The sequence below is a fragment of the Enoplosus armatus genome, chromosome 5 (assembly GCF_043641665.1).
Source record: "Enoplosus armatus isolate fEnoArm2 chromosome 5, fEnoArm2.hap1, whole genome shotgun sequence".
NCBI lineage: Eukaryota > Metazoa > Chordata > Actinopteri > Centrarchiformes > Enoplosidae > Enoplosus > Enoplosus armatus.
This window is the reverse complement of record NC_092184.1, coordinates 23,891,300-23,914,802: the sequence shown is the minus strand read 5'-3', so window position 1 is coordinate 23,914,802 and position 23,503 is coordinate 23,891,300. Positions and strand designations below refer to the sequence as shown.

Here is a 23,503-nt window from a genome sequence, read left to right as displayed (position 1 = left end):
TTACTGCAGCCTCATCTCATATTGAAAAAATGCCACCCTTGTTTGGGTTGGCGGTGAGTCTGCACATTTCCGTCTGTTCAAATGATCTCTGGGTTCTCTCAAGGCTTCAGATGCTGGAGGACTGTTGTTCCTCTGCTCTCTGGTGTCTCTTCTGTCCATTCAGTAGCTCGGCCTTTGTTTTTTGTTTTTTTGTGTGTGTCCCTTTTTTCCTCTTTGCTCTGTTTTTGGCTCTTTGTGCTGCCTGACTCTCCACAGTCACCAAAGCTGCTGCCATCTTTGAATAGCAGTCCTCCTCTGGTCCAAGGCAGACTTGGCTGCGGCACAACAGGCTTGTTTGTGGGTCTTGGCAGTGATGCTTGCAGACCTGAATGTACCTGAGACTTACTAGAAAGTTAATGCCTGTGTGTGTGTGTGTGTGTGTGTGTGTGTGTGTGTGTGTGTGTGTGTGTGTGTGTGTGTGTTGGGGGGGTGCTACAGGAAGGAAGAAAGCAAGACAGACAGAGAGAGAGAGAGAGTGTATTTCCTGTTTTTACCTCGGGGGTAGAGGGTCAGCTGAGCGTGACCAGCCTTAGCAGACACATTCATACCACAGTCAGACCCTCCCCTCCCTCCAGATCAGGGATATCAGTCACTTACAGATGGAGAGCTCTAAACAAACATGAGCTTGACCTTGATACACACATAAACAAGGGAAACCCACATACACATCTAAATGAAAAAGGCAGTTCAGAACCACACAAATCAAACCTGAACGTACTCACGTGGATGGAAAGCTGCACGTACGCCGTTCTGTTCTAAACCTCAAAAGTTTCCCCATGAACGCAAACGCAGCCAATTTCAACCACGCACACAAACAATCTGCTCCACGCTGAATAAAGGCTGTCGTACGTATAGGCTGTTTGGTGTTGGAGTGAAACAGCAGTTAAAATTAATGTGACTTCATGGCCTCAGCAGAGTGAGGATGAGACTGAACAAACACTGACTGCAGTACTGGGGTGTTTTATGGCTAAAACAAATCAACACAGAGGTGAGGCAGTGTAAACTAGGGGCTGTATTTGTGTCCAGCCTCTCAGCATTCAACTTCCCCCCGTAGAGGCCACAGGTAAAGGTCACATTAAACATATATGGAGCTGCTTGAGGGAAGAAACCGCCTCCTCGCAGGTCTCCAATCTATGAAGGGTCACGATGAAGCAAGCATCTGGCCAGCAGCACTACAGATGACCCGGCTTTACTTAGCACAACATTTAATAAATGCAAATAGCTACCTTTTGAATCCTCACTCACGAAAGGAAGTGTACGTGTGAAAGCTGAGGACACAATATGGGGGATGTTTGAAATAGCTGCAGAGGATGTGCTCTTGTGGTTTCTGTGGATTGGTTTTCGTTCCATCAGTGACCGCGTTATGAAACAACAAGAAAGAATTGCAATGGGGTGTTGGAGGCAAGGTTTTATCATGCTGTTATGTTTCCGTTACCAGACGATCAAGTAGGAGGCTTACCTGACGTAGAGTGTCCTAATTGTCAACAGCAAATCCCCGGTGTGTACTTCCAGACATTACATCTGGATTGTTTCAGATCTACATCCTTTTTGGATCAGTTTGCTACAGGCGTATAGCTGCCCCTCCATTTGGCAAAGCTTATAGGACTTGAGTGCTGCTGGCTCCTGAACTGAGACTCTGACAAAAAAGCACAAAAGCCTCCACTGCATCACAGGATTTATAACCAAAGACACACCAGACAGTGCCAAATGATGTTAAAAGCAATCAAAAGAAAAGCTAACAAGGATGAAGGAGGATTATGTCTTATCCCTAAACTGAAAGTTTACCATAAGCAGTTTTTGATGCCACCTACTGCTGTGTGTGTATATATATATATATATATATATGAGGCATAAAAGAGCCCATTTGATTCAAAGCGCAATGTGTCAAGAACCCCAGATAATATTTGGAATAGCCTAATATTGACGTCATTATTAATCATTATATTCTTGCACTGTGAAACATCATGCAGCAATTACATGAAATCAACTAATCTTTTATCATTAAATTAACATAAATATGCAAGTTTTATTCATTTCAAGTTAATTCAACGTCCAATTTCTGGGTTTCATCGTCAGACATGTTTCACGACTTATAAAGATGAGTTCGTCCGACTTGAAGTCTGCTGACTTGAAATGATTGACGATGAGTTGAATGTACTGCAGTGTTCACTAAACTCAAAGTATTGATGTATAAAATGTATCCTGTGGAGTTTTCGACCAGTAGTATCGTGCAGGTGCGTCGTCATGCTCCCACAAGCATGCGAGTAACATGGTTCACATTGATTTCATGCTATATTGCTGAGTTGGTGGTGGTAATGCACCAACAGAGGCAGTGAGGAAGAACACTGTTAGCAGGCAAACATGGATAACAATGAGCAAGGAAATGTACATGGATGGCTTTCACAGATCCGGAACATCAGATCTGTGTCACACGTCGAAAGGAAAAAACAATCACTGAGAACCTAAATCTGTATCTCTGTTTCAGATCATCCAACATCGCTCCATTGAAAATAACTAAAACTTTGTGATGACTAAAAAGAGACAGTTATAACGTGACAGTGAGAATTTTATTAATAAAATATTCAGTTTTTCACCTTGTGACCTTCATGCTGCACATCTACACACCTGTCCTTGTCTATTGTTATCACCAACTATTCTCTTGCAAGAGAGGTATCCACGTCATCTCTTCTCTTCCAGAAACCATCAAAAGAAAAGTAATACAACAGAGGATCCAGACAACAATTCACACTAGCAAGACATAACAGTGGCGTGAGAGCAGTTTTCCAGTTTTTAAAGAAAATCAGCAACGACAGAGGCAAGAAAAATACGGTGAACATGATCAAGTTCATGGCAAAAATCAACATGACATTCACCTTGTTGTTGACCCTCGCAGAGTCACTGAGCTGTCTGTGTAGAGTCCAAGACACCAGAGCGGTGGACACAATGTTGACTGCCAGCATGGTGAGCACTAACACAAGCTGAAAATAAGCAATTGGTGATCTGGGAGGACTCTGATAGTGATTAAATTCAAAACAGGTAGATTCTGTGTTGTTGTTTAAAAATCTCATGAAGTTTACGCTCTCTGGGATGTTCAAGATCAACACAAACAGCCAAACGAGCGCAGCAGCTTTCCAGGCGTTGGAGGAGGTTCGAATATGGCGTGACCTCAGAGGATAGACCACAGCCAGCAGCCGGTCCACGCTGATGAAGGTGATGAAGATGGCGCTGGAGCGGATGTTGTTGCGAAAGAGCATTGTGATACAAATGCACGCCATGTTGCCCAGAGGCCAGATGCCTGTGGCGAAAAAGTAGACCCTCGTGGGCAAGGAGATGACGAGCAGCAGGTCTGAGATGGCCAGGTTGACCATGAAGACGGCACTGGGGGACTTGAGGCTGTGGCAGCGTAACAATATCCACAGCGACACAGCATTGAGAGGCAGACCCAGCGCCATTACAGACCCAAACACCAGAGCGTACGCCGTGTTTCTCATTTCTAGCTCTGTTCCATTTTCACCCATCGTACCGTTGGCCATGTTTTGCTTCTGAGAGAAATGCAGAAGTGCAGCCGGGTGAATGTAACAACCGAAACCACAATAACCCCGCCTCATTGCGGATCACATCTATCGAGATCAGTGTGAACAAAGGTGGTGGAAAATGTTGAAACAGGAAACAACTTTAATAGGAGCTGAAACACTGCGGTGTTCAAGTGAAACAGGTTGTGTGGGAGTTTTAAAGCATGGAAAAGAAACTAAAACCACAACCATGTCTACGACAGCCTATCACAGGACTAATAAGGTAATGCAGTGTTACATAGATTAGTTCAAGAGGTTCCATTTCTGTTAATTGTAGTATATAAGTGAAGTCTATTGACGCACCATCTGCTACTGAAATTCTATGCAAACTGGTAATCGTGCTAATTAAGCGATGCCGGTGTATAATAATTACTGGCTGAGCAGGGAGGAAAAAATTACTATGATTATGTTGCCATTGACCTGTTTCCTATGTTTCATACATGTGTGCACCGTGTTGCATGACTGATGTATTTGTGTGTTCATGCAGGACATACCTGTCGTTACTGTTAAAGCCTCAAATCACTGACCTGCACAAACAGTATTAATGAATAACTTTAGTGGGAGTTTAAACAAATAAAATATATTTGTCAAGTCAAAAATGTTCAGAGGCAAAGTACATCCTACTTTAACTTCCTTTAGATATCTGATAACCTCATTTGAGTGGACGTCGCTGTATTTAATTCGGGCGATGGCACTGACTAAACCGATGTTATTAGGAAACACACAAGGCCTCACCGATGAGAAGTTGCACACAACTGACAAAGGAAGTGCTCTTCTCTTAAGAAGAGAACAAGACTGCAGACGCTCGAGCGGCTCTACTCTAACACAGCAAACATAACGTTTACCGTGTTCACTGTCAAGGACCAAGCAACAAAGGCAAAAGGACAAGTTAATTAATCCACTGACAAAAGAAACTAGAAAAAGAAGCTACCACAACTCAAAAAGGAGTTCACCTAAGCAATAAAGGAACTAAATCTTCAGCCTAACACAACATAACTACACTGACCCCTCTTCCAAATGACATATTATTATCTACAAACAAAGAATTCACTTCCAGCAAATGATAACAAAGCCAAGCAAAAAGAGAGTCCCCCTTCCTCCACTTCCTGTGGGCTGTACTTTCCGGAGTCCACAGCCTGCTGGACACCTGCTCCTCAGCTACTCACCCCCACATAGACACAGTGCGTGGACACAAGATATACATGCTTCTCTTGCCATTTGCCGGACCGTCTTTTGTGCCACCAAAGTGTTTCTGCCTTTGTTCTGCTTTATTACAACAAGAATTCACATATAGTTCAACTGAAGGAAGTGATTTAATCAGTTGTGGTGGAGAAGAGATGATAAGGAGTGCATGAACAAAGACGGTAAGCAAATGAAAGATGCCCTGTAGCAGATGCAGAACCACACTGAACATCAGGTTGTGTATTAATCTAGGAAGATGGAGTCACACACCGTCTGACCAACACCTTTACTTGTGTGGCAATGGCAGATGAATGACATGTAGTGAAGGTGCTGGAACTAGAAAATAAATAAGTGTTTGTGGAAGTGACTGCACACACACACACACACACACACAAAAGTATAATCGAGTGGGTTCCCCACACTGGTGAGAGGAACGCATCTCAGCAATTCCTCGGTCTCACGGTGTGCGCGTGATCACTATCATAAACTGCACGTACCTCCGTGTAAAATATGAGCATAACTCATAACTTAGAGGCACGGACAAGACAATCTGAAAGGAAAGTTATGTTGCAAACCTGCCTGAAAATGTTGGAACATGACTGCTGTTTAGTAAATGTATCCGTGTGCAGTGTTGTGCAAGTTCACACTTCACAAGCGCTCGCTCAAAGTTCAGTTCACACGGATTTAATTGAACTAGGTAACATTCATTTCACTTTGACTTCGGTAGAGCTACTTTGCGGCCCGTGGTCTGACCCTTTCTTTATGATTTCCTGTGATCATCTCCAACTCGATGTGTCGTTTCAAATTCAGAATCCGCCTGCCAGCACTGCTACGGTTCCATAGCTAACACGTTGAATATCGTTTAATACATATTTTAAAAAAGTGTTAAAACTACCATTTAACATGGTGTAATGTGCAGATCTATTTCTTGGACGGGACAACTAACTTCTCCGCTGATTGCCTGGTAATTGTCTTTTCTTGGTACGGAGTGAAACCTTATATTTTTGTAATGTTATATTGAAATCAATGCCGTAACTATGAATCATGTGTGTGGCATGACACACGGGTTCCACCTTGATATTTTCTGTACAGCTGTGATGATGTATCTGGATTTCAAGTCACATCACAACAAAATGCAGAACAGTCAAAGCTTTTGGATATACATGTGTTGTGCCGTAACGTGTTGTCAAACCTAGAAATACACGAGGACACCACCTAGAAAAGTGAAGCATTTGTGTGCAATCACACCATAGCGGCAGCTGCCAAACTTCATACCTTTCACCTTATCACCCAATCTCCAATTTACCACTTACGCTCTTTTTCCTTCAAATAACCTTTTGAATGATTGAAATCAAAATGGCAGCGGTAGTGGCAGCAATTATGTGATTTTGCCTGACTCGCACACTTAAATAAAAGGTGTGGATCCTTTTGGGAGCATTAGGCTGGCTGGCTCATCAATGCATGCAGGGCACAAGAGAGCCTAAATTGATTTCTCTGGTAAAAGCAAGGATGCCATTTTCTCTAGGCCCTAATATTTAAGAAACTTGAGTGCTTCTCGAGACAGATAATCTTTGTTATTAGTGCTGCATGTAAAAACACGGCTTTAAAATGCTGCGCCTGCTGCTGGCGTAGACAGCTAGATGGACAGGGAGAGTTAGAAAACAAATGTGGGAGAAAGGCGGGGGTGGGGTGGGGTGGGTGGGGGGGGGGGGGGGGGTTCTGTGTGTGTTTGTATGCAACAAGGCAAGTTTTCTTTGTTGCTACTTGTTATATATATTCCTCTATTTTTCTTTTTCACTCGGTTCTGCCTCTCGGTTGTTCAGGTATCAGGGCAACAATTGTGATTTCACAAAAAAGAAAATAATAATAATAATAACAAAATAGAAAAAAAGAAATAATATGGCATAAAACACGCGTTGGTTCACCAACTCTACATTATAAACCTGCATTCATGTCCCCAGCACACGACACTGTATGCTACCTGCCCTGCAAGAAGCACCACAGAGCCAAAGGTAACGAGTGACTGGTGAAGAAAATCTAGTTATCCAATCAGAAAGATGTTTTTGGGGCAGTTGGGGGAACACGACCTCCACCAGAGAAACACCACAAAATAATGGATCGACCTTCAACAGGTGGTGAGACACACAACTCGGAGCCAAAAATCACTTGATACTAGGCCGACATTAAAATCATTACAAATTAGGGATGTAAGCTTAAAGCTGCATTAATCAATATTTTTACATAAAACGGTGGCTCACAACTCCAGCAAGTTTTAAGAGTTACTGCAAGTGAGTGCTATTGATTTTGGCACAGTGCAAAAATTAAAGGAAACCAATGAAATGGCTGGAAAAGTCAATCAACGTGTAAAACTGTATAGCATGCATTCGAAAGGGGTCCGTATACATGATTTGTATAGTTGTTAAAGCTGCTGTAATAAATACTGTTGTATTAACAATGGATCAAATGACAATCTGTAATGTGAAAGGGGTCACTCACAGAGTGTTATGATCCATTGTTTTGGTTGGTGCACACTTCCAGACAAAGTATTTAGAGATATCACCCTCAGGAGTTGGTGAAGGTCAAATAGAGATAGAGGGAGATTTGTCAAGTGGCCAGAAACAAGTTAAAATAAATGCTGAAGTTCCTCCATGTCTGCTGGATGAGAAATAAGCCCCTCTGTGGGCTCTGGATAATATCTGGACAATCCACAGAAGAAATGGCCCCAGTTTCTGCAGAGGAATGTTATTTTTACCCTGTTCAGTGTGTTTAAGGCCCTACGACTGAAGTGCAGTTGATATTCTGGACATAGCTGCATCAGCACTGTAAAAGGTGATATGATTTTATCTGATTACTCTGATTTTTCACCTCCTTCCTTTCACCATATGCATGACTTTTCTCTCTCCATCACCTCTTCCACTCCAAGTCCATTTTAAGTTGCCCTTCCCTTTCCCCTTTTGCTTGTTGAAGTAGCCTCCACCCGTAGGTCCTTGCTGTTGCTTTTCTAGCATGCTTCTAGGCCTGTTCTGTTTGCGGCAAGCAGTCCTTTGTCTTTGTTTTATTTTGCAGAGATATATTTTGTTTGTACGTGGCACTGCATCTCTTTGTTTTGTGATTGATTGTTCATGAGTCAGTCCAGATCTACAGGCAGGTCCACAGAGATGCACCTTTTGTGAAGGAGGGCAGTATAAATAAACCTGATTTGACATAACTAGAACTGCTGTGGCAACTTTTAGTTTGACTCTATTTATGCGAGTCTTTTTGGGGGGTTGGATCAGGCTGCCGTGCCAACATCTATTCACCATCAAGTTATTTGCAGGTTTGTATTGAACTCCCCCCTTTTTTTGTTTTTGCTAAAAGTAGCGTGATCTGTCCTTCACCTGTGCAATAATACGACAGAGAGAAGCAGGACGAGAAACAATGAAAGAGAGGTGGTTAAAAGCTGGAAAGAATGAAGTCAATGAGTGTTTACTCACTTCTCCCTTAACATGGTATGTATGGGCACAAGGAGAGCTGGGGTTATTAGGGGAGAGGCCGACTGGAGTTTTTGCCTCTATCTCTAATGAAATCACTGGTCCATTTTTGGGCAGTGTGGATAAAGTGTCATTCTCCCGCACCAGGAAGGGTGAGGAGGCAACCACCGCTGCGCTCACTTCATTAAAATTTCCATTTCAGCAACGGCGGGAGTCACAATGAGCCGTGCTCTTGTGGCCTGCAGAGTAAACGCATATGTGTGTAAGTGTGTGTGTGTGTGTGTTCATGCCAGCATCTGTATGCAGCTGGTAGGAGTTAAAAGGACTGAACAGTGACCCATAGGGCTGCGGATCTGTGTTTGTGTGTGCATGCAGCAGGATAGCAAGTGTTTGACAAGCCCAGATTGTTATGAATATGGACAAATACATTTTTTTCCCCTCTTCCTCTGCTGCTTCAGTCAGGTAAACATCACTGTTGTAAACACAGCAAGTCAATAAGGCTGTGGAGCGTGAGGCTGCTTTCTGTCTGTCTGTCACTCTCTCTCTCTTTCTTTCCTGGCTGAAGTCAGCATTGTGGAAAAGCCATGGGTTTGAAAAGATTACACGCATTAGACAATTTCTCTGCCATTACCAGCTGGGCCAAGGCAATTAACCCGCTTCATATGTTTCATCTGAGGCCAAAAAAACAAAACAACTTAATCTGTCCCAAGCTGCGGGGACCTCACTTTATTAGTCCCACGCAAAGAGAGGAAGTTGAAAATTCAAGCTCAAATGGTGCTTTATTGCCTTCTCTTTTCCAATTAGTGGCTGCCATCTTGAATCTTAACAGGTTCTGAAAGTATGGGCTGATTACCTATGCAAATGAGTGGAAAGCTATAATAAAGCTGTCAACAGAAATAAACGGGTTGAACAGAGGAGAGCGTTGCAGTCGTGAGCATTGCTCGCTGGGCTAAACATAGAGCGACAACACTACTGTGATGCTTAAAGCGGCAATGGGACAAAGTGACCAGTGTTTACGCTTGTATACCTTCGTGCCCTGAAATGTAACCTGGCTTCTTCTTGTGGATGTGGAACAGGCTTGGAGTCAAGTTTCCTTATTGTGTCTTTTATAAAACAGGTTATTTGAAGTACCTCTTTTGCGAAAAAGAAGAAAGAAACACGGTGGCATTAATGATTGATATCAAAATGCGTCTCTTATGGAGGCGGCATGTGGATCCTAACTAATTCCATTGTATTATGTGATTATAATTACTGACAAAAAACCAAGAAGCACATTTAATAGAGCATTAAACCTGCAATAACTGATTTATTTTGTTTTGGCCACTTGGGTCCTTAACTTTTTTTGATCTCTACCAACTCCTGAGGGAAATATAGCTCTTTAGCTGCTAAATGCTCCACTATGTTCACCAGCTTGTTGAGGTACTAACAGTCAGTCACCAACTATGAGAGAGGTAAGGGTGAACCAAAATAGCAAAGCTGTCGGCCGGATGAGCTGAAACTGACTTTAAAGCTCTGGAAAGCCGAGTGGAGCTGCAGATTCAGCTGATAATTCTCTGTAGGTTCATCACTACCAGCGAACCCTGAAAACCTGATGTAGCTTATTCCTCTTATTCCATTGATGCCCAAATCAATGGCCAGAATATAGACAGATATAGAGTATAAGCAGAACTAGGCTGTAAAGGTGGACTAGTGAGTAGATGACTGTACGTGTTCGGCATGAAGACGTTTAATGTCCACAACAACCTGTGTAGTCTCATTTAGCCGCTTGTTAGCGACCGCCTTTTTTAAGACACATAAAAGCTTCAAAATTGACGGGTGGGGGTATCTACTGACGTATTTTATGTCATAGAGCAAAGCATTGAAATATCTTATCTCTTAAGTTTGTGTAAACCATTATTATTTCAGCATCTAACTAAAAACTACGCTAAAAATGTCCAATTAACGGTATAACACATTTGTTAAGTTAGCTAGCCAGCGTCTGTGTTAAAATCATTTGCAGATCTTTTGTAGTGTGCCGAGTGTGAGCTGCCTGAAACGAGCCGACTAAGAGACTCACCGGTACATGTTCTGTTCCCGATCAGATGTTAAACGGCGGCACAAAAAGAGAAACAAGCCTCCCGTTCATCGTGGTCCACACAACGCAGAGCCGAGGGGCTGATAGAACCGGCCTGTTACAGTTACACTAGCACTGTAGTAGGAATGGCCTGCCAGGATATTGTTAGTAGGTTTATCTGCGGTTTTATTGATATTTTATTCCCAGAATCAAATGTACACAAACCTGCACGTGTAATGAGTGTGACACATACAAGCAAGCGTGGAATGTGGATAGTTATTAAAACTGCGAATCGGTTTCTGTGATTCTCTGACCAGAAGTTGTAAAATATTAAACTAACATATTAGTTAGTTGTTTGTACAGTTTTCACGTCAAAAGCGATATGAAAATGTAGTCCGTTTATCTTTACAATAAAAGGCTTGAGGAGGTGGGCTGCCCACGCTCTATTAACAGAAAGAAATAATTTACTGTTGTGTAAATGGCTTCCTTCAGTCAAGCTGAGCCAATCACAGACATACAGGGGATGACATGTTGTGAGAACACGAGGGAGGAAAATCACTTCATATTCAAAAATCAAATAACCTTCTCCAGTCTGCCAGGGGGCAAAGCCTTTTACTTTGGTCTGAAAATTGAACTTATTCGATTAACATGTTTGCTTTCATCAGAAATTTCATTTCTTTCAAGTTTGTCTCTGTGTGTGTTTGTGTATGTGCCCTCTGATGAACACTGCCTCAGTAGATTTGCTGTCAGTGGGTGGCTCATATTAATGTATTTGCCCAGTACATCCACACCCTCAAGGGAAGAGTTACGCTAAAAATCTCATGTAGCTTATTTCTATGCCTCCAAGACGTTTATAAATATGCATCCGTGAGGACGAGCCACAATGAGGCAAAACTAGAAAAGACGACACACAATAAGAAAGAGGAAGGAAGTCATCACTCACAGGTTTGTAATTATCGTTCTGTAGGTTGTCCTACACAGGAAAGCCTTTATGGCACATTACACTACTTGTGGTAATTAAGCACATAGCACAACTTAAGTGTTCGCCTGTAAAAATGTTAATGCCCATATTTAAATAGATTGAGCAACACACAAGCCCTACCTATCTCCACCTCCTCAATTTGCTTCATACAATTCCCAGAGACCGCAGATAAGCACTGTTCTGGGAGATAAAACGCTTCGAGAGAGACGGGGGAGGTGAACACGCGCTGTACGCTATGATGTGCAACAGCGTGGTGCAAAAACAATGCACACTTAGCTGGATGGCTGGAAGCGTGATGAGTTGGATTCAAGAAAGGGAAAGAAAGGAGGGAGGGAGGAAGAACGGGAGGGAAATTTGGAAGCTGAGGCAGCAGCGGTGTGAAAGACGAAGCAGGTGATGGAGAACAAGTGCAAGCAGAGGTGTAGCTGCTAAGTAGAAGTGGGGAATAAGAATGAGGGAGAGGTGAGAGAAATTGTAATGCATGGAATAACAACTAAAACAATGTGAGAGAAAGTGAGTCAGGGTGGGCGGGGGAGGCGGAGAGATGGAAAGGCAGAGTGAGAAGAAGAAGACAAGTGGGAAGAATCTAGTTAATCTACTTGATGTGTTTGGTCCTCGTTCTCTCTCAGGGTGTCCCATGAGTTCAGATGAGGGCTGTAGAAAGTAAGACAGACAGCGCTTGTGTGTGTGTGTGTGTGTGTGTGTGTGTGTGTGTGTGTGTGTGTGTGTGTGTGTGTGTGTGTGTGGAGTTCACATTTCCTCTGTGTTTGTAGTGTTTTTGAGGATAAATATAGTTCCATTTTTTGTATTGGTGAGCATGAATTTGAGTGTTTCCATGTTTGTGTGCACGTGCACGTGCATGTGCATGCGTGTTGGTATCCATGCAGGATAACAGTGTGGATTTGGTCATGCTGTTGTGTTTTACGGGACAAGCTCCTACGAGCCGATTTAACTGGTGGACACATTGTTGATGGTAGCAGATTGCCTCATGGTGTTTTAAAATGACAATCACAGTTTGCAAGGTGACTGTGACCTACAGCGGACCTCATCTCTGCTGAGCAAAGAAAATGCTGTGGGCAAGGGAAAAGACGCTTTATGGAATTAAAGGGATATTCCGGTTTCAAACAACCAGGGTCTTATTTTCATCCTTTTCTACTGGTAATAATAATAACATTGCACTTCCTAACACATCCATTTAATTGAATAAAAACTGCTCACTTGAGGTATAAGCCAAAAATGTTTTCTCGCATCCCGTTTTGTGGCCTGCTGCTGAACATGCACCTATAGACTTTACATTAGGAGGATGTCACACATAGAAATTGCTTTACTAGACTCTGGGAAAGTTTTATAGCTTATGAAAGTTTTAAGTTCATGGTTTAACAAGACTAAGGGGCCACAGGATAGAGGCTCTGTGAGGCTGCACTTACACATAGCGGTGCTTACGTTAGCATGCTCACATGCTCACAATAATAACGCTAACATGCAGACATTTAGCAGATAAAACCATTTTCACCATCCTAGTTTTGCATGTTAGCCTGCTAGCAATTGCTAATCAGCACTAATCACAAAGTACAGCTGAGGCTGATGGCAATTTTATTAATTTTGCTGGAATTTAGTCATAAACCAAAGAATTGGACAAATTGAAAATCTGACCCAATGATGGCGCTGAAATGTCAGGGGACTGACAAAGTCAGTAGCATCTCTAATTCACAGACCTAAGATTAGTTGTTTGAGGTTCAAGGTGTCCTGTCAGCAGTTTTACAGATCTCTCTTTTATAAAAAAAAAAGGCTCTTTGGGGAAAATATTTTATAATATTTGAGCACTACCAAATAGACAGCAAAGCTTCCACGTGATGAACACTGGCCCAAAAAGAGTTTTTCCCATCGACTTTAATTGTGAAAGAGACGTCAACATATAAATATATATTTTTTGGAGGTAGCTGGCAGTAGTATTAGCTTGTCCATGAGGGTGAAGTACACTCTGGAAACAGTAGGGGGCGCCAAGTCGCAAAAAAAACCAAAACAATTCCTGCACAATGTTGCTTTAATGCATATATTGGCATTATAATTGTCAAGTATGATGGCCAAAACAAATAAGACCCAAATTGTAACACACCAGAATTGTTCTTTAACAGAGGCAACGCGCGCACACACACACACACACACACACACACACACACACACACACGTATGTATAAACCCACAAATGATCTAGAAAATAGACTCCAGTGAGAAAATATATTCAGCACTAAAACAGCAACACCGAACCCTGGGCACTTTTTCCTGCGTTATTCGCTTTCACTTTTCCTTCCCATCATTCACATCAACACCTATTTAGATGCCACCCACAGTACTGAAACAAAATACCCTCATTGCCTTTAGCACAGTGTCTCCTCACCCCAATGCCTCCCATCCTCTCTACTTTTATCAGTGACAGACGTGCTTCTTGGTAAAAGTGAACACTGAAGGAGAAAAAAAAAATGTCAAGGCTGCCTTGGCATTTTCTCCCCTTCACAGTCTCCTTGCCAAGCCTATGCTCTGCTCTGCCATTTCCATCCAAGCCGCCGACTCACAGCCCAGCCCACTACCATCTTCTGCGCTGGCCAGGAAAAGTAGATTACAGAGAGAAAATGTCATAAACTCTATGGAGAGGAAGCATAGGTTGTCAATTATACATGTGTCACTGTGCCGCTATCTCTGACTCTCTCTTTCTCCACCCACTCCAAGCGACTTGGCCGAAGCTGGCCCGCTCTCCTCCTCTCCATGCTACTGCGTCTCTGTTTAGGGCTGACATCTGTCTTTTATCGCATTGCCACATGCGCACACACACTCAAAACATGCACACATGCGGCGTCCCACATGGATGCCGGAGGAGAGACGGTTGTCACAACTGAGCCCAAAATATTCTGACAGGTTAGAATCCAGCAGTGAGGGGGATAAAGAGTTGTGTTGCAGGAGATGGAAGCATGTACGTCTACATGCAGATGGCTCTATAAATAAACAACCTCAGAGGGACCCACAGAGAAAGATGAAACTAGTGCAAAGAGCATGGCTTTGCTTCTAATAAAAGGCAGCTTCGGTAGGATTTCCCTTCATGCGGGATTTTTTTGTTTCCTTCCGTTCTTTCTTTTTCACAATATAGACTGTGCACTGTTTTGGTTTATCTGTGCAGTCATCAACAATACCATCCACGCCCAGTAGCTCCGTAAGACTAAACGCATTCACTGCATTAAACTGTGAGCTATGCAGGAAACATCTGTTCCTATAAACCCCTGGCAAGGTTGTCACCAGTGTCACTCCACTTAACAGCCAACTCAGCCCACTCAGGAAGCAACGAAGGGCCAACTAAGCAAGCGTTAACATTTTAGCTAAGGCTAGGGAAATGGGTTAGCTTGCTAGTTAAAAGTAAGCACGTCACTGAGAAAAATAATCATGCTGTGAATCTGCTACAGTGCATAGTCTGATATTGTAGGTACAATATGTCAGAAAAGTAAACATGAATAATGTCTAATTTTTTACAGGATAGGCTTTAATAACAGAAATACAGGATAGGTATATAATATAGAAGCAGGTATATAATCCTCCATTTTCACATAATTTTCTTTGGAATAAGCCAATGTTGTAACCACAGAGCCATAACTCAAACACACTGACATCATACACATACAGCACATGCTCTGCTAGAATCACTGCAACTTACTCTCTCCGAGGGCGAGAAGATCTCCGCTGTCCATCAAGGATCAACACCCATAAATCCATTTAGAAATCAGATAAAATCCTTGTGACTTAAGGCTTTTTCTTCAGTATCAGAAGTAATCCCGGTGATTGTTGTCTGTACAGTGCAAACAGGAAGTGCTAGCAGCAGACTTTCCATGGTGCAGTAAACATGTACCAAAACGTGAACAAAGAGGATGTAGGCAAAACAAAAAATACAGAGAGATGTAAAACAAACAGGCAGGCCGAAGTAATCATTAGTAGTCTGACAGGGGGCAGAGGGAAAATGGCCGCTGATTAGGGGAAGTAGGTGCAGGTGAGTGGGAAGCTGGAGATCAGGTGACTGGGGAAAGGTGGGAGGAGCTGAGGGCAGGTGGAGGTGAGGGAGAGACAGGAGAGGTAAGTGGCACGTACACAGGCAAAGGCCAAATAAATCAAACTGATATTAAGAGCTGGTAGAAGCCATGACAATAACAACTAATAACAATAACTGATTAATTCAATACTAATAAGATTCGTTGGGCTTTGCTGGATAAAGTTTGAATAATGTCGTTTTGGTTCTGTGTTTTTAAGTAAAATGATTTGCTGAAATTATGGACTCAAAAGTGCAAACAAAAGATATTTTATTCATTTATTTATTCATTTATTTACTTGTCATAAACACATTAAACCATCTTAATTTGTGTCTGGACCTATTCCCATTGCATGCACAACCATGTGTTTGTTTGTTTGACTGTTTATTTATCTTTTAATTATATGATACGGCCGAATTACTTATTTATATCAGTAGTATTTTTTTATCACAAACACATCCATTGTCTACACAACTTACAGATTTTTAAAGAAAAAAACATGCAACATGGCCCAACGAGCTACTCTGACTTGTATTTTAGCACTGTTAAAACTTTCATAAAACTTCACTTGTTCCCCTGGGAAATTTTATTTTGAGTGATTACTTCCTTTTTTTATTCTTATGGAGGTATGGAGGAATATAGATCACGCCTTATTATTTGATGACTGTGGGTAACCTGTATAGCTCAAATATGGTGTTATTTTGTATATTTTGTGAGCAGCTAAACTCATAAACGTATGAAGAGTATAGATACGATAGAGCAGCTTTGTGTTACACTCCTAGCGATCACAATCTCGGACCAAAGGTGTGATCATACCTCAATAATTCTGCAGGTATCCATCTCTCTGCATGCAAGTGAATCTGCTTCACAACATCCCTCTTTGTCTCGTGGAGGAGTTATCAGAGAGGTCTGGTAATTAGCACCGAGTGCTGAGAAGTCACTTCAACATGTTTCATAACAGTGTGCTACACCGAATGTGATAATCACTCTGACACGAGCGTAGCCAGATCTATTGTTGGGAAGTGACATGGAATATAAATGTGTGCATTTCTGTGACTGATCAGAAGTCTTTCTCCCAGGATCACACTCCAGCGTGTTCTTTGAAGGCTGCTTCATCTGCGCTGAGTCCAATAAGCAGATTTCATTTTCAAACTCTACAGACATCCAAGGATCCAGCCTTTTCTGTGTTTTAATTATCATCAGGGTTGTGTAGAGCTTTACAGGGTGAGGGTTAAGTTGCTGTGAAACCCACCTTGTGCACACTAGAATATGTAGACTCTTACATTCAAGGTCTCTGTCTGTGAAATGTATACAGATGAATGTTTTTGCACTTTGCACGTAGATGAACTCAAATGGCAGCAAGTTTAAAAGAAAAAAAGGTAAATTCCTAAGTGTTGACATCAGTGAACTGTTAATTTGGATGTCTAAATGGAAAATTTGGTTGCTGAAAAGAAGTGTTTAAAAGCTCATTCAGCTTCAATGTATTCCACCCGCGGCCATGAAACACCGTCGTTCATAACAACCCGTCCAATTCTCACTTTCCACAATATCAGCGCAACTATGTTATGGTTAAGTTAGGGAAAGATTGTGGTTGCTGCTAATAAACAAGCAAATGATCATTTCATCCATCATCCCAACCCTTACTTTTTGCCTCCCTACATTAGGGACAGACTTTGACGATATATCTGTTACTAACATGTAACAGATAGACGTCTAAATGCACAAAGCTTCCAGTTCTTGGCTATCACTATCACTAGGACTAATTTGCCATGAATTCTGGGTAAATCAATCCTTTTTTTTTTCAAACTCAAACACATGGCTGACCGAGCAACTGCGCCAAAAGTCAGCAGATACATTTTGCAGTGGTTACGTGTCGCAGAGCCGAGATGCTGTGGCTTCTTATCGACTGACGACGTCCTCGCTGCTCCAACAGGTCGCTCCACAGTGTTGTTAGAGAACCACAAATTATGAGCCATGTTTTCCTCTTTTTTGGTCATTTGATGCCAGTTGACAGCAGGTGTCATTGATTGTTAACATGTTCTGAGTTAGTCTGGCTTTCTAGACTTAAAAGGAGTCGCTGTTTAACTTGCAATAGACTAATCTAAGAGCAGAATTAAGACTGGCCTAACACTACAGAGCAGTCTACCATCTCTTCTCTGTGATCCTAGGGATACTGGGCTGGTTAATTCATAGTCTTCAAGCATGACACGATATTTTCTCAGACTTCACAGAAGACAGTGTTTTTACACACTGAGCAGTACTCTCGATGATGACTACACTGACCTTTATATGTGTAAAACCTGATGCGGAACAGCGTAAACTCCATTGATAACGTCTTGTACGAAAGATATAAAGATAAAATAGTACTGCAGTATAAAAACATGCCATGTTCATTTTATTTTCCAACAGAAAAATGTGCCGTTTGTTTTCCATGTCTTTCTCTGCTGAGTGCGGTGATTGTGACGGAGCAGTTGAGGCTCTTATCCTGCCGAATGTCTTTGTTAGCAATAAAGCAGACCAGAGCTGAGCAGAGAGGAGATGGATCTCCATGTATCAAATCAATCTTAAATAGAGCCTGCCCTTTATTCATTCCTCCGACCTTTCATCTGTCTGCCCACTTCAAGCTACTTTTATAGACCTCTCATTTTACATTTTAATGTACACAAATCTTTGATGGAGAGACGTATTATCGTTTGAAAGCCGGAGCTGGAGAGTGAGTTAAGGAAAAGGAGACAGGATGATGCAAAGAGAAAGCTAGACGGGAGAGACTGACAAGAGACTAACAAGATGAGCCGGCCTCTGTAGGTAACTCATCAGTGTAGCCATCTCTCTATTTACAACATAGTGTGAGTGCAGGATCCCAGCTGTCAGTGAGTGATACTGGGCAGGTTTGCAGCTCTGTCAGCGTGCCATCTTCTTTTCACATCAGTCTTACAGCTCACAATCTCACTGCTGAGCAAATGCCAGAGCAGTCAGGAGAGCCACACAGTGCACAGACACAGATAGTATTTTGCTGAAGTAACTTCTGCAGGGATACTCGATAGCGAGAGATTTTCAAACGCTTGTGTTTTACCGAACTCATCCAGTGATTTCACAGTAGAAGGAGCCAGGTAACTGCTACAACATGGGGTGAATTGCTCATTATGGTTGGTGCTGGAGTGAATCACACGCCTACCTATGTGTGTGTGTCCATTACAGTCTATTGGATCCATATCCTCTGTCGTCCCTGCAGCGTGTACACAGTCTAATGATCTGCCGTTCTGAGGCTGGATCCAGCCCGCTCTCTGGCACTGAGCATGATGACACACTCATATGGATGATCGACTGTACCTCGCCCCTCCAGCCACACAATACACACATGTGCACATACATGTACATACACACACTTAGTAAATTGGACTACCTCCAGAGACACAAAGGCCCAATGTGATAAGCATTGATCGTGGCGCTCGCCTCATCTCACTAATAGACGTACTACAGTCCCGCGTCGTTGTTTCCAAATGATCTCCCTGGTTTTGACACTAAAGGGCCAGTCCACTACAAAACCATAAATCCTTACCCCGCCATCCGCTATTGGCCGACGCTGGCATCATCCGTCATGGCGCAGCAGCTACGCCTCTATAATACCCTTCATACCGTCTGGAATGATTCCAGTTCTTAAAATAGTGTCAGGGATTTGGAAGAAGGTACGGCGCGCTAAGAGAAAAGGATACGAAGGGGAAGACAAGAGGGAATATGAAAGAGAGAAAAAATGACTGCGGTGTTGCGGGGAAAGAGGGCTCCTATTAGGGCAGTGGAGGGAGAAATATTGGCCAGTGCAGCCCCGTACCATTTGTCCTCGTCAGGATCTTAAATAGAATCCGGATCAATTATTCATAGGGCCTATAACTGGCAATAAATGTTAGCTGAGACAGTGCGGCCTGGGCCAGGGAGAGGCAGAAAAGCGAGGTTAGAAGCAGGGGCCAAGTTTGAAGGTCTGGACAAAACAGCTGAAGTGACATTTAAAAGCCCTTTTGTCTGTTTGATGTGCCACTTTAACCGCGTGATCATCTGCGAAAGCACAACGCAGCCTTGAACACAGCCGAACCGCAACAACGTGAAATCGGCTCAGCATTTTAATAACACTGCTTGAAGCTGACAGGGGCCTCGAAACTCATCACTCGGCTCGGGTAGTTTGTAGTCTTTTTGTCATTCGACATTTGCAGTTAAAACAATAGACAGAACAGGTGTAAAATGTCAGGTCGTAGTTACACTGTGATGAGAATGTATGGTTGAGTGTAAACAGACGTAAGAGACATAAAGGGTCACAAGTTGTGGACTACGCTGCCACATTTGCTGGGGGGCCAAGGACACTTGTTACTGTGGATACCATTCAGCTCTCATAATTATGTGTAACCTCAACCCAGTACAGCTGGCCCAGTATTTCTCTACAATGGCAATACAGTGGAATCAACACATGACGTGCAGAGCATTAAGAGAGATCCTGTTTCATGACAGATGTTATGATCCCAACATCCATGTTCAAATATAGTCCTTAAGATTTACCGTACATCAAACTCCTGTTGGATACTACTGGCTTTTGCATGCAGTAATTTCTTCTCTATATAATAGTCTTCACTGCAACAGGTGGAGTACAGATGCACAAGGGATTCAAAGGAAATGACGTACGTAATGATGAAGACAACATTAATTCATTGTTGACTGTTTTCTTCAGTCTCCTTCATTAAAACAATGTGATGTGACGAATCCAATCCTATCTCCTACAAATTACATTACAAATTGCGTGTATATACCTCTGATTTGATCGCCCATATTATGTTGCGACAGGAAACGTATTAGCTGTCTGGATTGTGTTCGAGTGAAGGAGTATGTTGATAATAATGAAACATGATCCAGGTGGCATTACGTTTCCTCTAAAACGCATTTGCTGTTGCAAATTAGAACAACATAAATGTAATATCTAGGAGACATCTAGGAGACAAGGGTTGGATGAGTCTCCTTGGCCCACAATTTGTTTGGCTCCGCTGTTCACACAAATATATACCCAAGTTGCTCTTCTTCTGTTGCATTCAATGGAGTGTTTGGCCATTGCATGCTACATGTGTCATTGTGAATGGAACTGAGGGACTGCATGATTGCAAAGCACTTGCTGTTGCCATCCCACATAGAAATGCCAAATAAACCAAGACTGAAATCTTAAGAATTAAAACCATTTAAGAGAGAAAATGAGAGCATGGTGCTAAAGCTGACTGGTAGTAGTCCATAATGATATGTGGCGTACTGCTTTTAAGTCCTGTATCAGGGTCCACTTCCTGGGAGACTGTGTACAGCTACTGATCATTAAGTAGCAAATAAAAAAGTTATTCCCGTGAAATAGCACTGAATTCAGATGACTTAATCTAGTGTGAATTTGCAGGCTACACATCCCTACATAAAGGCAGGTTGAAATATCCTTGTTTACACGCACCAACAATGTGCAAATCAACAGAGTGCCTTCGCGTTTTGTGTGTTAATGTTTCCCGTTTTTCTTTCAATAAAAAATGTAGGCTGTACTATTAAACCGCTAGCTAACTCTGCATTAGTCACAGCTCATTCCTTAAATAATGCTACTTGCATTGTATCACCCAAGCTCGAGTGATGACTGAATACTCGTTTTCAGTTTGAAATCTCTACTTAAAACCTCCATCAAAATGTCCCTTGTATATCCATCCTGGTGCAGAGACACAGTCCCGAGGCGTGAATTATCACACACAGAGACAGTTCTGGTGATAATTGACTGAAGGAATGCCAGGCACTTACTGATGAAACATGGAAACACTCCACTGTGCATTTCCAAATGGCTTCAGCGAGCTAATGGTGGTGTGGGAAAAATGAGCTCGCATAAGGCAGGGGAGGTAATGTAGCTTCCAGCTCATTTTCTCCAAACGAAAGCGATAATCTGGACCCCCCGGAGGCCTCCGAGATTGAAAGCCTCACAAGCGGAATGGCTAAATAACTAAAAGAAATTAGACGTAACCTGAGCCAAAGTTTTCTCATTCCACTCCCACACCTCGCGTCAGAGGCAGCGACGACGTTCGCGAGCAGTGAGGAGTAAATGTGGAGTAACAACCTTTTCCTTTATTCCCTCCGTCCTTGTCTCCTTCATTTCTGCCTTCTTCTTTTCTCACTCTTTCATGTATTCTTCCTTCTTTCCTTCCCTCCTTTTCTCCCCATCAGTGTTTGTTAAAGAGGGAGCAGGCAGAAATGCAGAATGTTTGTGACAACTACGAGCACTTTCCATCTCTTCCCAGATGGATTGGCAACCAACTGTCTCAGCAGAACAGGCTTTCATTCCCGCCAGCAGCTCCTCTCCCCGCCTCACTGAAACCTGCACAGCCAGTGTGCTAGAGAGGGTTTGAAAGCAGGAATAAAGACAGAACGATACCAACAGGAAACACATAAGATTGTGCTACGTACATTAGCTAAACGCATGCTGAGATAACTCTAATGACGTGTCTATTTTTGTTTTTTCATCATGACGTTACACAACATAACAACAAGAGAACATGCACAGGCAAAGAAAATGTATAAACAATATGATTATATTATATCACGTGACCACGAGATCCACATTAAGGTCACATGATAAAACCCGGTCTAGCTCCATTCATTGAGGAAGACCATGAACAGTGTCGGGGAGAAGCTGCAAGCTATTCTTCACTGGAAGTGGTTAGGCTACAGCAACACTGGGCTTTTGTTGAATGTAGCAAGCTACGCTACAAGCTACTCAGAAAAAGCAGCTTAACACACTGGTCTCCGGACCGGGGGACATCCTGCAGGGGAGGTCGGCTTCCTGTCCAGCTCCTTCTCTCTGCTCCACATCATCGCACCTCCTGAATCCAATTGAACTTGAGATGTGGTTGAAAGCTCCAAAAGGTAAGTGGACCTTTAAGCTGATATTATTTTTGTCACATAAGTGTGTGTGGTAACCACAGAGGCAAAAGAAACATGCCTGTGAAGCTCATGTAGACCTCTACGCTCCAGTGAACATTCAAAAGAAAGTTGGAATATCACATAAGAGGTTTTCCACTTGGCATCAACAAAAGCAAAATGTGAGAAAGTGAAGAGTGAATAAATCATGACCATGACGTACATGTAGCATGTGACTTCAACGTCCACTCAAGCTTCCACTTCACTGAAGAGACAAAAACATAGCGTGAGAGACTGTAGGAGACTGTAACGTTCCTCAAATGAGTACATGAAACAAGCAGAAATGTTGTATTTCCAAAATGATGCTTCTATAAACACTCAGACTGTTTGTGTCTTGTATTTATAAGAAAACCAGAATAATAACAACTTACAGGAGTATCACAGGTATCTGAACCACTGACACAAAAACTCAAGTGAGTATACGGGGCAAAATCTTTTTCCCCCCCATCCCCTTTCGTTGACTTGCCCGGCCCTACACTGCAGAATGCGAATCTGGACACCCTTTCCCTGGCTGATCCCTCAGGACCCACAGAACCTTTCCAGCTCCACATAGGAATAGCATGCATTATGCATCACCATCCAGGCCTATTTCAGAGCAGAGAAGCAAAAAATAGAGAGAAACACAGAGCTTCCCGGGCTCCCGCAATCAGTCCCACAGTTGCTTGTGTTTCTGTGGAAAACGAGGTCTCATTCCGACTGTACGGAATTACCAAGAGGAAAACATGAAATATTTAGCACTGTCATCCCCTTCTTCCCCTCTCTGTTTTCCAGCTCAAACTTCCTGAGGGAAAAAAAGTCAAAAAAGAAAAAAGAAAAAGAAAAGTGAAAGATGGCAGAGAGCTTACAGTATGTTTTCTTCCTAGGATTATCCGGGTGCTCCTTTCTGGGGGTGGATGGGTGAGGAAGCACCAAATGGATTGGTGGAGGTCAGGATTGCAAGATTCAGGCCCTCAGGGGGACGGGATGACACACGCAGAGGTGGAACATGGGATTTGATTTATGCTCCTTGGAAGCGGCGTGGAGAATGGGCTCGGGTGCCGGCTGGTACAGGTCGGGTGAAAGCAGGAGAGCGATGATGGTCAGGCACGGCGAGGCATTTAGCATGCATAAATGGACAAACAACCACGGGCAAGCGCATGCATACATTCATGGCGGGATAAAAAATGTGC

General features: G+C 42.7%; 2 protein-coding genes across 2 annotated transcripts in view; both read right to left on the bottom strand.

Annotated features, from left to right (window-relative positions):
• LOC139284949 (calsyntenin-2-like) overlaps window positions 1-15,090 on the bottom strand; it is a 219,306-nt gene extending 204,216 nt beyond the window's left edge. The window contains exon 1 of the mRNA XM_070905336.1: window positions 14,999-15,090. Coding sequence (XP_070761437.1) covers window positions 14,999-15,032 — 34 coding nt within the window. The 5' untranslated portion in view covers window positions 15,033-15,090. The remainder of the gene's footprint in view (window positions 1-14,998) is intronic.
• Window positions 2,608-3,557, bottom strand: LOC139285845 (lysophosphatidic acid receptor 6-like). The gene has a single exon (XM_070906512.1). The coding sequence runs from the start codon at window positions 3,555-3,557 to the stop codon at window positions 2,691-2,693; it is 867 nt and encodes a 288-aa protein (XP_070762613.1). The 3' UTR covers window positions 2,608-2,690.
• Window positions 15,091-23,503: the final 8,413 nt, after the last annotated feature.